Source organism: Pteronotus mesoamericanus, unplaced genomic scaffold (assembly GCF_021234165.1).
Source record: "Pteronotus mesoamericanus isolate MK-2021 breed Mesoamerican mustached bat unplaced genomic scaffold, CSHL_Meso_final contig_1189, whole genome shotgun sequence".
In the NCBI taxonomy this organism is placed as follows: domain Eukaryota; kingdom Metazoa; phylum Chordata; class Mammalia; order Chiroptera; family Mormoopidae; genus Pteronotus; species Pteronotus mesoamericanus.
Window position 1 is genome coordinate 2,531,681 of NW_026555038.1, and position 13,500 is coordinate 2,545,180.

The 13,500-nt window shown below is 44.3% G+C and overlaps 1 protein-coding gene across 1 annotated transcript in view; it reads right to left on the reverse strand.

The window, feature by feature from the left end:
- The window catches only part of PPFIBP2 (PPFIA binding protein 2), a 127,746-nt gene that overhangs the window by 42,487 nt on the left and 71,759 nt on the right, over positions 1 to 13,500 (reverse strand). Inside the window, exons 6-7 of the mRNA XM_054583167.1 lie at positions 11,601 to 11,714; positions 359 to 490 (exon numbers count right to left, since the gene is read on the reverse strand). Of these exons, the coding sequence (XP_054439142.1) occupies positions 359 to 490; positions 11,601 to 11,714 (246 nt within the window). The remainder of the gene's footprint in view (positions 1 to 358; positions 491 to 11,600; positions 11,715 to 13,500) is intronic.

A 13,500-nucleotide genomic window follows, 5' to 3' on the forward strand; every position in this document is an offset into this window, starting at 1 on the left:
ATCCCAGTACCTGGTCATTACCTTGGCCTTCATGGAGGACATCTTGTGTCCCTTCACATCTTGTCTGACCCTCCCCTCACTACTGCATCCCTTTCCACCCCTGTCAGCAGCTGGAGGGAGGGCAAAGCCTTAGAGCCAAAATTGGGTGGTTTGGGCATTGCTGAAATTTGCAGCCACAGCAAAATCTGATAACTTGGTATTAACAGATCACTGCATCTCTAGTGCATGGATGTTTCTGGCGGCCAGCGGCGGCCAAGCTTAGGCTTGACCAGACGGTCTGAGTCTACATCAGGATAGCTCCCACCATCTGAACTTAAGACAGCACGGGTCCCCCTGGAATTTAGTGTACCACACTCACCTCTGCTTTTCTCTGCTTCTCCTCTTGTTCTCTCTGCTCCTTCTCCATGCCAACCAGCTTGAGCTTCAGCTCAGATACTTCGGTCATCAGATCGAGCTTCTGAGTCTCAAGAGATGTGCGACTTAGCAGCTCCTGCAAAGCAAAAACAGATCTCAGAATCATAAACCTCCATGGCAACAAGGACAACTCTAGCTCCATAGGCACATAAGGCAATCTCTCAGTGGTGTGCTGGACAACACAGAGTGGAGACTGCTGCCTGTAAGCCACAAGCCTATTAGGGATGGGCCTGGGAAGATAATCAGTCATTTGGGGATAGCACAACCCCTGCCACTACTCACTGTGCTATGACAGACATGTGATCTACATTTAAAAAAAAAAAAAAACAACACCACATTTGCCCATAGAAACCATTATTCATTATTTCCAAGTAGAAAAAAAAAATGAATATGTACTCTTGAAGTACTAAATTTCTTCATCTTGACGTTTAAAGCAAAGCAGCAGGTCCTTGTCCACTAAAACAAATAAAAAACAAGCTTTTGGTAATATATTTTTCAAAACCAAAATTTCCCTATCACTTCCTGAGCTAAATCAGCCCTCAGCATAGTCTTTAACACATCTCATTGTAAGGCCTCACTGCAAGGGGCCCAGAAGGGAGCTAGAGCATAGAGTACAATAGATGTTCAAAGAGATTTACTGAATAATTTTATTAGAATCTTATTGTGTGAGATGATCTTTTGTGGGCTGCACTGATATTACAATTTAGCAACTACGGGATGCAAGTAAGAAGATTTCCCTTATTGTGAGGACTCTCAATGGGAGGTTGTTACCAGACCCGCCATCAGTAGAACAGCAGTAGACAACTTGCCATTAATACATACACTTAATAAGCACATATAAGGCAAACAACAAAGAGGATAGGCAAAACACCTGCTCAGAACTACTAGGAATTATGAAAAACCTTTACAAACAGGAGCATTTCCCAAAGTCCAGGGGCAACGCATCTCTCTATGGGAAAAAAAGCAATGTTCCATGTGGTCCAAAATCCTAGCATGTGGTAGACATTGAACATACAGGTCCTAGCAAGAAAAATATAATATGGCAACTAGGAGAGCAGCAGGCTAAATGCACAGATGGTAAAGACACATGGCTCTGCCACGAACTGAGCATTCTGTAACACCTCGCACAGCCCAAGCCGAGGGCAAGAATGGCAATCTCAGCACCATTCTGACCCAAAAGTTTTGATTTTACATATTCTGAACTGTCCTCAGATTATAAACCAAACCACAGAGGACAGATTTAAACTTGGAATACATAATTCCCTAGGCTGAAGGGCCCTCAGGACCTCAGAAAGCCAGGCTACCAACTGTCCATCTGCTCATCTGAGGGGATAAGTATTTAGAAGTCAAATCAGCAAAATAAGCTCACTGAGCCCAGGGCTAAGAAGGCTGGCTCTGCCGGGGCCAGCCAGACCTAAAGCTGGCTTACAGGGCAGACAGCAGCACAGCCACGCTCGAACTGTGGGCGACTTGGTCGTGAGGAGTCAGCCGGATAAGCATGTCCAATGTAATGGAGGGACGGGGATGAATTCACTGAGTGTCTCCTCTGTGCCAGACACTGCTCGGTACTTCATGTACATGCTCTCCATAAACCCTACCAGGGATTTAGCAGTAAATATTATTTTCCTAACTTTGCCCAGACGAGGAAACAGGCCTAGAGATTGACCTATCTTGGCCAAGGACACATGCCAATCAACAGCAGAGTTAGTTTTCAAACCAAAGTCTGTTGACTCCAAAACTTATTTCTGCCTAAAGGCTCACTGTTTCCTAAACAGAAGAAGGAATCCAAGAATTTTAAGAGAAATAAAAAAATACATGCTGAAAAAAAAAGAATCAACAAATATTCATTGAGCCCAGGAAATACCCACTCAAACTGACAAGATTTTTTTTTTTTTTTTTTTGCGTATAGACCCTTTACTAGGGCCTGGTGTTAAGGCTATGCACAACATAAAAGTCCCTAAAAAGGTCTTCTCTGGGTGAAGGTGATGGCATCTCAGGGTCAAGTAACTTCGGACGTAATCCTCCCCCAGACCACCTACTCACTCACTCCTACCTCCTTCTCCCTCTTCCCCGCCACCTCATCCTGTGTTTATCTCTCCAGCCTTTCAGCAACCTGCTTATTCAAACAATCATTTGAGGCAGTTTGTGCAAGAGATAATTCAAGTTAGAAAACAAATCATAAAAACCAAAGCAGATAGGAAAAGAAGTTGAAGCCAGAGTTGTAGTTGGTATTGACGTCATACATTACAGTTCTATACACAGCTAGAGATGGACTATAATGTGCATGTGAGCTTCCCAGCCACCAATGCAAAGGTGAAAAGGAAGAATTTTACAAATCAAGGTCCGTGAGATAATAACATTGTTCTGGAGTGCTGAGAACAGAAAATATTCTTCCATGGGACTTCAACCATTTTTTCAACAAATACATTTTTAAATATCTACCAGATGCCAAGGCCCAGGGGTATGACTGTTAAAAACACAGCCCCTGTTGAGTACTTGACTATCTGAAGATGATATTCATGCACTTTTTCTACTAACCAGCATTCAAGCCACTGGCTTGGGATTCAAAAAAGTCTCAGAATATATCTCTCCTGAAAGCTAAGATTCTAATCTATTCCTACCATTGCCAAAATCCCACTGGCTATTTTAACTGCTAGGCTGTCACTGGTCACACCAATGTTCCAGCTGACAAGGGTAATATTTTAATTGGTTGCACTGAAGTTCCAATAGCCATTCCAATTGGTCATGCCAGTGCCCCCATTGGTCACACTAACATTTCAAGTGGACTTTCCAGTTGGACACACCAAAGTTTTCATTAGAAACCTGGGGTTTCTTAATTTCATATACTCCACTGATAACAAAAGTTTCATTTACTCTCTCCCAGCTTCCATCGGTTGCCGTGACCTCTACCTTTCATTATCATCACCCTCTGTCTTTGTCATTAGTAAATACTGCCCTACGCCCTGCACTCAAAATCCGCCTTCAACAGGCTGCCCCAATCCAGCTCCATCCCCACCTCTAGGCTTGGCATCGCCGCCAGCCGCTACTTGTACTGTCACTTCTATCATGTGCGACTCCATAGCGTTTAACTACCCTACATTTTCCACTTCATAAGCTGAAGTCCTGACTTTTGCACAATATGACACACCTCCCTCGTCATCTCAAGTGGAGACCCCTCTGCTTCAGCGACCCAACTTCCAGAACACCTTTCTCCCTGTTTCAAGACTAGTTTCAGACCATCATCTGTCCCTATTGATTGTCAGTGTCTGCCCTCCTCTTCTAAAGCAGAGCGTTCAATAATATCACATTCTCCCCACATATCTTGGACCCAACATGGGCGCCCATTTTCCTGGAGGCTTTTGTCTTTTGATCAATAGTTTTACCTACTTTGGGCACATTCCATCTCCTCAGTAGCTTCAGCATCCTTGTTTGTCTTCCTTTTAATATCCACTCTGGCTTCACATTTCTTGACTTCAACACCAACAGGCTTTGCTTACACTTTGTTCCAGCTTCTCAGCAGGATGGCAACAACCTGGCCCTCCTCTTTGTCCAGAGTATGTGTGCTCTGCTTCTAAAATCTTCAACTCAGAAATTCTTTTTTGGCCACCATACTCTGACCTTTCAACCGTCCTATTTACTCACTTGAATAATCTTTAATTTCTTCCTTGGTGGCTGCCAGTTACTTAATAACTCTCTAATTTCCTAGAGTATCAACTTCCTTTAAGCCATATTTACCTACTTATCCTCTCTATACCTTTGAGGTTAGTCATTTCAGCTGTATCATATCAGCAGCAGAAACTCCTCATCGAGTTCATCCCTGAGGCCCCTAGACCTGAAATGCATTTGCTTTACCCAGAGCCCAGGCCAGGCCAAACCTCAAAGCCTTTTATCTATGTTTGCCTGGGAATTGCTGGTAAAAGTCACTTAACGATGCCAACTGGTTTTCATACAAATTTTATGCTAATTACAGCGGATCTTCCAATACTGCCTGGCAAAATTTGTATTCATCTCTGGCTGGTTCCTTTCAGAAATCATTCCAAACCTTTTCCATTCTTTTCAGTCCCTCAACCGCACCCTATTCCCCTCTTCTCCTCAAATAACCTCTCAGAGTTACTGAAAAGATTTTAAAAAATCACCTGATCATTCATGGAACTTACATCCTATTTCAAAGTTTCCCAAAATTGTCTTCTATTTGTATATCTTAAATCTATGTCTTAGAGAAGGCCGGCCCACACCTTCTTTCCGAAGTCAGTCTGAAAGAACTGCACATAAGCAATTTCTAAGCCAGGCTCGTTCACCTTTAAGAACTGTTCTCTAGCCTAGGAAGTTTCCAGGCTGCACATAAAAGGCATATGTTAAAAAACACAGTGATTGCATAGTTTGCTCCTAAATCTGACCCACCCCATCTGACCCACCTTCCTGCTGCTGACCACTTCTCAGTCTCTAGACTCTTCACACCATCCTCAAGCAGCTTGATGAAACTTCAGGCTACTTTCATGGTTAACCAGTGGCATTTGGCTTTGTTCTCTGAGTTCTGGTCCTGTTTTTCCTAGAGGGTAACTCAGAATGACGCCTCCTCACAGGGTCCTAGGCTTTCCTTCACCTCTGTGCTGCCGTTGAGGGAGTTCCCAGAAAGTCTGTGCTACTCTAGGTTAGGACCATTAATCATCCACTCTGACAGGCATTTAATCTCTCCCTCCCCGTCAGCTTATATTCCTCAGGGTATAAACATGATCAAATTTCTGACATTTGAAAGAACCTTCCCTCTCGACCTGGTGGCCTTCCCCTCGAGCAACCACCACTAACTCCCATGGGCTCTCACTAGGCAAGTGTACACTCTGTGTGAGTGGTATCAGTGCTGTTTCTCTCCATCTCTTCCCCTCCCCAAGCTCTAGAAAGAATAATCTGTCCATGCTGCCTCTTCTTTCTCATCTTCCTGTCACTTCTCAGTAAGATGCCTGCATGCCTGCAAGCTGGCCCCTGCTGCCTTACCCCTCATCCACTCATCAGTGTAAGATATTCCTTACCACTCCTTCCTTCCTTTTGGTTTTTCTGACCTTTGCTTTTCTTTTCTACCTCCTTTATCGCTTCTTTTATTTGTCTACCCCTTAAGAAGAAGAGTCTTGAGTCCCTAGCTCCCAAACCCCAAGACTGAACTTATCTATCTTTGGATCCAGCCTGCTTGTCTGGAGAACCAAGGTAAGTCTTGGCCCCTGCTCAGACCCGCAGGGCTAGGTCCTGCTGGTCTCTCAAGGAATCTCAAGGAACCACGCAACTGCCATAATGCGTGGGGAGGGAGGGGAGGCAGGGGGCTGGAGATGAGGGCCACAGCTTTCCTATGCAGCCCTCGCATCTGCTCTCCCAATTCTTTCAATTGTTTCAACCTGTGTAAACGAGTGAGGGCAAGGGATGAGGAGGGGGCAGTATGGGAGGCGGGTGCTTTGTTTTTCTTCCTATGAAGGGCCATGAAAGTGGGTAATGAAACTTTAGGAAACACCAGTGAACACAATTATCACTCACCCCTCTCACTTCACCGCTACCAGTAATTTCTTCCAGAAGGACAAATATATCTCTTTTCTTGGAGATGAAAATAAAAGTTTACATCTCAGAGCAAATCGTCATTTCCTGTTTCCAGAGCTCAGTTTCGGGCTAGAGCTGATAAAGAGAATTTGCCTTTCAACTTATTCTCTCCTTAAAGGGCTGCATCTTGAAGCAATTACCCCCATCTTTACGTGTGGAACATGACCCAGGCAGTTACTGACCAATGGCAGGGGACGGGAGCCAGACTGGCAATCCGAAACCAGAAGGAAAGAACAGGCCATGGAGAGACATGAAAGGGGAAATGTGTCCTTTGCCCTTTGAAGCAAGAGGCCCAGACCTTGCCAGGAAGCCTCTTTCATGAATAACACTGCGCAGAGAGGTGCTCGTCAACCTGAGTTTGAGTCCAGGCTCAGTCCCCACTGCTGAAATCATCTCTCTGAACCTCGGCTCCTTCAGCTGTAAAAGGGGACAAAGCACCTACTTCACACTGTGGCCTGGAGATCAAACATCACATGAGACACTTGAGTAAAGTGGTTATCTCTGCCCCATAAATCTCCCAGGGGATCTGAGGGACTAACTGACAAGTCCCTGTTTTCTTCACTCATGACTCCAGTGTCTCGCCTCCTCAGACAGATTTGTGCTCCCACAGGACCACGTCCACAGCTCTGCTGAATATTCTTTTTGAGATGGAAATAACCCCTTCCAGTGCTCTTGGGAAATTTATCAGCCAGGGGCTGCAGAGCCTTTGTTGAGTTCACACCTCTGGGCACATTGTTCCCTCAGTCACCTCAAGGGCAGGAACTGGGCCTGTATCTTAGGCCCCATACCTCCTGCTCAGTGTCTTGATTCACACTGACCATTTATGTGCAGTTTGAACAAAATTGGAATAACTGTACTATGGCACAAAGAGGTGGGCAATGTTGAGTACACATCGTCACCCTCATTCTCTATAAATAAGAGCACAAGTTCATTGAATTTCCCAGATTAATAGCAAGTCATGAATCTACAGGAAGTCATGTCCACGGACTCCAAGCCCACTAAATTTGTCACTCTCCACACCTCACCAAAAAGGCAGCCAGAACAATGAGGTCGCCTGACGCCTGGGGCTCTGGGTCGGGTAGGAAGACTGAAACAGAGCCTGGTGGTCTTCAGGTTTCCCAAAAGCTGGGCTATGTCCTCACAAGGAGGTCTGCATCCTTTCTTCTTCTCCACTTGGCTTCCCTATCCTATCTTATTTTTGGCAGTCAGTATCGTTTCTGCTCTTGACATTGATTCCATCATAAATGGCCAGTCTCTGCAAAGTGCTGCATTTGGCTGCCAGCTTTGTGTACAATCTCTCACCCAGTGAATAGCATCACCTTCGTTCCTCTGGAGAACAGTCCATGATGGGAGGTAGAGGAGCTTGCTGTGCAAGAACCTTCTGGACCCCCTCAAGACAATCTGTGAGGCCTCTTCAGAAAAAGTTAGGATCTCAAATACATCAACAGACCATGGGGGACCCTGACAATGACACAGAGGTTTTGTTCCCAGCTGAGCCAGTCACAAGGAGGAGGGCACTGGCGCATGCCTGTATTCCCAGGGTGCTATTCTAAGTCTTGGGCTCACACAGCCCAGTGTGCAGCACTCAGAGATGCAGCTGGACAAGGCCTTGACTGGCTTAAGGAACAGAGGGCAAGGCTCAGCCCTGTGAGCTCTGTACCCAGACCACCCCAGACCTGTGAAAACTGATCCAGGCTGCGGCCCCTTGAAGGTCCAATTGTACGATTTGGGGAAATGTCTCTTCCTAATGGGGACGATTCTCTGAGAAATCCAGACATGCTCAGTGAGGCTGAGGCTGTGTCTGAGTAGGTGCTTCCTAGGAAGTCCTGAGAGATGAGGAAGCTGCCCCCTTCCCAAACTGCTTTGGGCTGCAGACAAGTAACAGTTTGTTCTCAATTGTGTCCATGTGTTGCCCATGTGGACTGGCCCCTGTGCTGATTCTGTTTGGTCTTGGTTTGCCCATCTAACTAAGCCACAAGGTCTTCATGTTCTCTCTTTCTGATTTCTGGAGACTGGATGGGTTCATGCTTAAAAGAAAACAGATGGGAACTGAGAGATCAGTACTTGGCAGGGGTCGGGCCAGGCTGAGGGGTGCGTGGCTCATGAGTTGGGTGGGGAACTCCCTTGCTTCCTCTTGGGCTCCTGGAGGGAGGCTGATTTTGGTCAGGAGAACAGATGTGTGGAGAGAGCTCAGTGGGGTTTTGAAGCCCATGTAAGCACAGGGTTTGGGCTATGCTGGCTGGGCTTGGGTTTCCATTAGTCCCCCCAAGCACTATTCCAGCCCGTGGAGGGGGCAAAGTCTAGAGCAGAGGTTGTAGATTAGAGGTCAGTTGACCAGGCTTGGCCTGATGGTACGTATCATGTGGTTCAAACAGTTTTTTTTTTTTTTTCATTTTAATTAATTGCCGATGTTTTTAAAACAGGAACTTATCTTTAAATCTGGATTTCCAGCTTCTTGTGAAAAGTGGGGCTATGTAGCAGCACCAGGCCTCCACGGGCCGTCAGCTAGAGCTGAGGAGCAGCTGCCTCCGTTAGACAAGACGCAGTCAGTGAGTGGAGCAGCATCCCCAAGCAGTGTCAACAGGCAGCCAGAAGGCCCCACACTGTGACAGTGAAATAGACTGTTCAGAGCTCCTCGGGCCTTTGAGCAGCAGGCCAGGCTTGGCTCAGGGCAGCGATGGTTTCTAAGGGCTGGCAGAAAGAGGCGATTGTTTGCCTCCATTCTCTGCCTCAAGGCCATGAGTCATTCTTGCTCCTATCACCAGAAGCCAAGAGCCCTGCAGTCCAGGATAACACAGTTGAGGCAAGTCTCTGCCTGTCCCCCTTTCAGAAGACACATGTATGTATTACAAGCTACAGATGGCATCGCATCAGCACTGTGGTGCAAGAATTGTGTCTTTTCAAACGGCATCAAGCAGATTTCAGGAAGGCATTAACATGTGGGATTTGGAGCTAGGACCTCACAGATCCCAAGCTTAGGCACCGCCATGGGAGCTGAGGCTCATATATGTCTTATGAAGTGAACTCAGAATTTTCCACACAAGGAGTATTCTACATTTCTTTCATTTTATCTTTAGAAGTCTGAAAGAATACAATGAAAGTTAGGAGTACAAAGCTATGACTAAGTTCAGGAAGATCTTTAAATCCTAGAGGTGGGTAATAAGAATTATCATACAGGAAAAGACACCAAGCCAAGATCTCTACTTGTATGGTACATGCAAACCACATGCCTGTTACCAAACCCACAGCACACAAGATGATTTAGGATACACAAAACACAAAGAGTAACTGAGCTTAAGACTTTTGCTTCCAAAGTCTAAAATCCAGTCCATGGAAGGACAGGACAGACTCCCCCAGGTGCTGCTGGGAACCAATGTGACTGCTGGGTACAGAGACTCTGACCAGGGCTCAGAAGCAGTGCCATAGAGGCTGTGGGGCAGCCCCGGAAGAGCAGCCGGAACGGCGCTCACTTGGAGAACTCAGAGGCCGCAGTGCAGCCGTTCTCTGACCGCCAGTCACGTGGTTACTTGCCAGGCACTGCTTTCCTGAAACGTCCACCTTCTCACAATTTTATGACATGTTCCCTTCCAGGTCCAAATTTTCTTTTTCTGTTATTTTTTTTTTTCCAGAATACCTCGTCGTCTTCCTCTCTCATCCCTACCCCAAAACAACACCTTGTGCCGCCTTAAAAATACAATCCAGCGGGCCGCCCTATGCATTCTCTGTGAAAATGCTTTTCTGCCCTGTGAGGTTTTTCTATCAGCCTATTTTCTTTCCCAGATTTTCAAAAGAAAGATCCAGAACTTTTAAAAGTAAACAGAAAAAAATAGAAAGACAATTCCTATTGCTACTCAGATTTTCAGAGAATAGCAAGAGAAATGCCATACAATTTAAACAGAAAATCAAATGGAGTTAGGAATGTGGTAACTTACTAGTCACCAACGAAAAAATAACAAACTAATAACAGCCCCCAGTTGTTGGAACTAGTTTTTATAAAGCCATCTGCATAAAAATACTGACTTTAAAAGAAATGTTTTTCAAATACACTTACACAAAGCTAATAGACACCTGGGAACTAAGAGATTTATCTTAAGACCAAAGGTCAGATTCAAAGCCTGTGTTCATTACATAACAATTTTATTTTATGCTCCTCACAGCAATAAAAAAAATTAAAGCTTTGGGGGAAAGATTACAAGTGGTCATCTAATCAAACCCACTTATTTAAAGGGACAGACTTTCATTCTTTAAACAATTAGTGAGGCCCTTTTATGTGCCAGTACTATACCAGAAGCTACAAAGCATACACACATAAACTTCAGTCACAGTTTATTTTTCAAAATAACTGAAAATGCAAGAAGGATGCACATTAAGAGAAGATATTAGTTAAATATATTAATAAATTTTATAAAATAAAATTTCTCCCATCCAAATACTAACCAGGCCTGACCCTGCTTAGCTTCCAAGATCAGACGAGATTGGGAGCATTCAGGGTGGTATGTCCATAGACCATAAAATAAAATTTCTAATTAGCTTCTCAACAGATTCTGAAAAGACTTAAAAAAAAATATTTATTTATTTATTCTTAGAGGGAGAGGAAGGGAGAGAGAAAGAGAGGGAAAGAAACATGGATGTGCAAGAGATACATCACCAGTTGCCTCTTGCATACCCCCAACTGGGGACCTGGCCTGCAACCCAGGCATGTGCCCTGGCTGGGAATCGAACTGGTGACCTTTGGGTTTGCAGACTAGCACTTAATCCACTGAGCTACACCAGCCAGTGCCTAAAAAGACTTTTGATAAAAATCAGTAGCTTTCCTAAAAATGGTTTCTCATAATTCACAACAGGTTAAAACTGTTCAAGAGTAGAAGAGTTAATTAATTATACTTTTTAATTAATTATACTCAAAACAAATACCTATAAGTGGTAGTAAAGACAACTATACAGCAAAATTTAGAAAGGGAAAAAACTCTATGATGTGAAACATACAAAAATATGAGGACTAAATTGTATCTCTGGTGTGAACAGAACTTTACAAATTATATGTATACATAAGAAGAAGGACCAACAGAAAATAAGAAGATATTCAAGAGATTTATTTATTCGACTAGCAGGAGAACAGCTAATTTTTTTTTTTCATTTTAACGTGTATTTAAAATATTACTTATGTAATATGTTTCGGCAAAGAAGACTACACAGAGTGAGAGGGGGAAGAATGAGTGGAAAAGTGTACAAAGTAAGCTAACTAACTGACTTTCTAAAATCCCAGATGCCACCTGTGATCAAGCTGCAGTTCACGTGATTATATGAGGGGGATGTTGCCAGCAGAGGGCTCCTTCACTGAACCAGACCTGGAGAAAGTGCTGCTGGGGAATCTGTCTAACCAGCCCAACAGGTTATTCATGTAGGCCAGGCCCCCCGCCTTCTGCTCCCCTGCAACTTTCAATGTTCAGGCTGGTTTCACCTGCTGAATCAACACCACACGCTGAGAAGCCAATCCTAGCTCCAGGAAGGACGGGAAGGGCAGAGCTGTAACCCTAACACAGAAAGGGGCTTTAACACTTGAGTTCTGGTAGAACCCAAGGGCCTGCAGCCCCAGCCACTCTTACCTGTTGAAGCATCTCTTCAGCAGCATTGAGTTTCACCTGGTGTCCTTCCAGACACACTTCCAGGTCCCGAATCTTCTCTCCTTGGGCTTCCACTTGGTCCGTGAGAACACTCACCTGACGGGGGAAGATAAAGCAATGGTGGAGGAGCAGGACTGGCTCCCCACAGGGGACAGCCGTGAAGCCACCCCACTGAGGGTGGCAGGTGGGGGAAGTGTCCCAGATGAAGGAAACGCCAGTTGTTTTCTTACCTTGCCAGGGAGTCTCAGCTACCACCTCAAATAACGTCAGTCACATTTCCTGCTCTTGACAGAGTCAAGAGAAAAACACCCAGCAGCCAGGAAAGCTGCCTCTAGGCTGAACTCTTGCTCTTTATTCCTCTTCTAGAGCTCACTCGGGCAGCCCCAACCTCAAGGCATATCTCGGCTGGCTTGCCAGGGCTTCTGCCGCCCCACGTGGAGGAGCAATCCAAGCTCTGCGCAGACTAGCCAATGACCTCACCTCTCTCATAAGGGTGTGAGGCTGCTCACCTATCAGGTGAGTGTTCTGAAGCAATTAAGGAATGCAGGACAGGACGTAAAGGGCAGGTATTAGCACTGACAAACCTTGGCTCCAGAAAGGTTTTTGTGCTTCACAGGCCAAGGCGCGATTCTAAGTTATAAATATACAGAAGCCACGTTGCACACACAGTGACAGGGGCAGGGGGGGGACAGAGAATATTTATTGGACTTAATTTAGGGGAATACATTTTTAATAAATTATTTAAATTATATCCTAAATATATTCTGAAAAAAAAAATCATAGCCTATTCTATTAGCAAACTGCCTGGGTATCCTTTTCCTTTTTCTGAATTAAAAGTTGCCCCAGAGCAGGGAGGGGAAGAAATTGAATGGGTGACCTCCCCAAAAGAAAGAAATTAGTGCCTGGTAAACTGAGATCCTTTAGATCCTTTTGGTTTTCCACCAATGGTTCAGTCATTGCCATCTACATATACAACAGATTATCTTGAATGATTTCTTAGTCTATAAAGGAATAAGACCTAGAGCATGAAAGAGTTAATGAGAATTCACTTACAAGTGTTTGAATAAACTTTATGAATTATAAGGCTCCCTTTACAGAAGAACTAATCTAAATTAATATGGCTACATTGGGCTTTCCGTTTTTAGGTTTCCAAGTGAATAATGAATTATTGAAACATATTCCTGGAGTTGGGGCATGGTGTGCTAACATTTCAATTATAATCCAAAAACAGGCACCTTCTGTCAACTAGGCCCATCTTAAACACACACCTTAATGTCTTTTGTTTGTTTTTAAATTTTTATTGCCCAACACCATCAGCAGTCTGGCTTTTTCAACTACTAACGTTACTTTCGAAAGGGTAGAAATTCCAGGAGGTGGCCTTTGATTCCTGGGTTCCAGAGTTTCTGTTTGGGAAGGATATGTTATGGTTAATCTAATTATGAGGATTAACACATATGGTCTGCATCACGCCTTGCGATTTGGGGTCATGTGCTGGTGGTACCCAGAGGAATAATATGTGGTATGTAGCATTCTATAGCTTATAGCTCAGCTGCATGTAAGACTCAAGATACAATGGGTTGTGGGGTCTTTAGGAACCTGAATACTCACTCTAAGCATAATGAATGGAGAGGTGTAGAAAATTGGAACAAGAAAGAGAAAGATCCTAGAGTGTGACCTTTATATAATAAAAACCAGTACTTTTTGAGCCCTTACTACATGCTAGGCATAATTTTAGACACTGGGACAGATACAGAAGTGAAAAAAAGAAGAAGAAAGGAAAGAAAAGCCTCGTCTTAAGGACTTACAGTCTAATGAAGAGATAAAAGATTTTGGTTTTATTTGTTTTTAGCTAATCCTGGAAACAAAGTACTTTGTTCTGTGT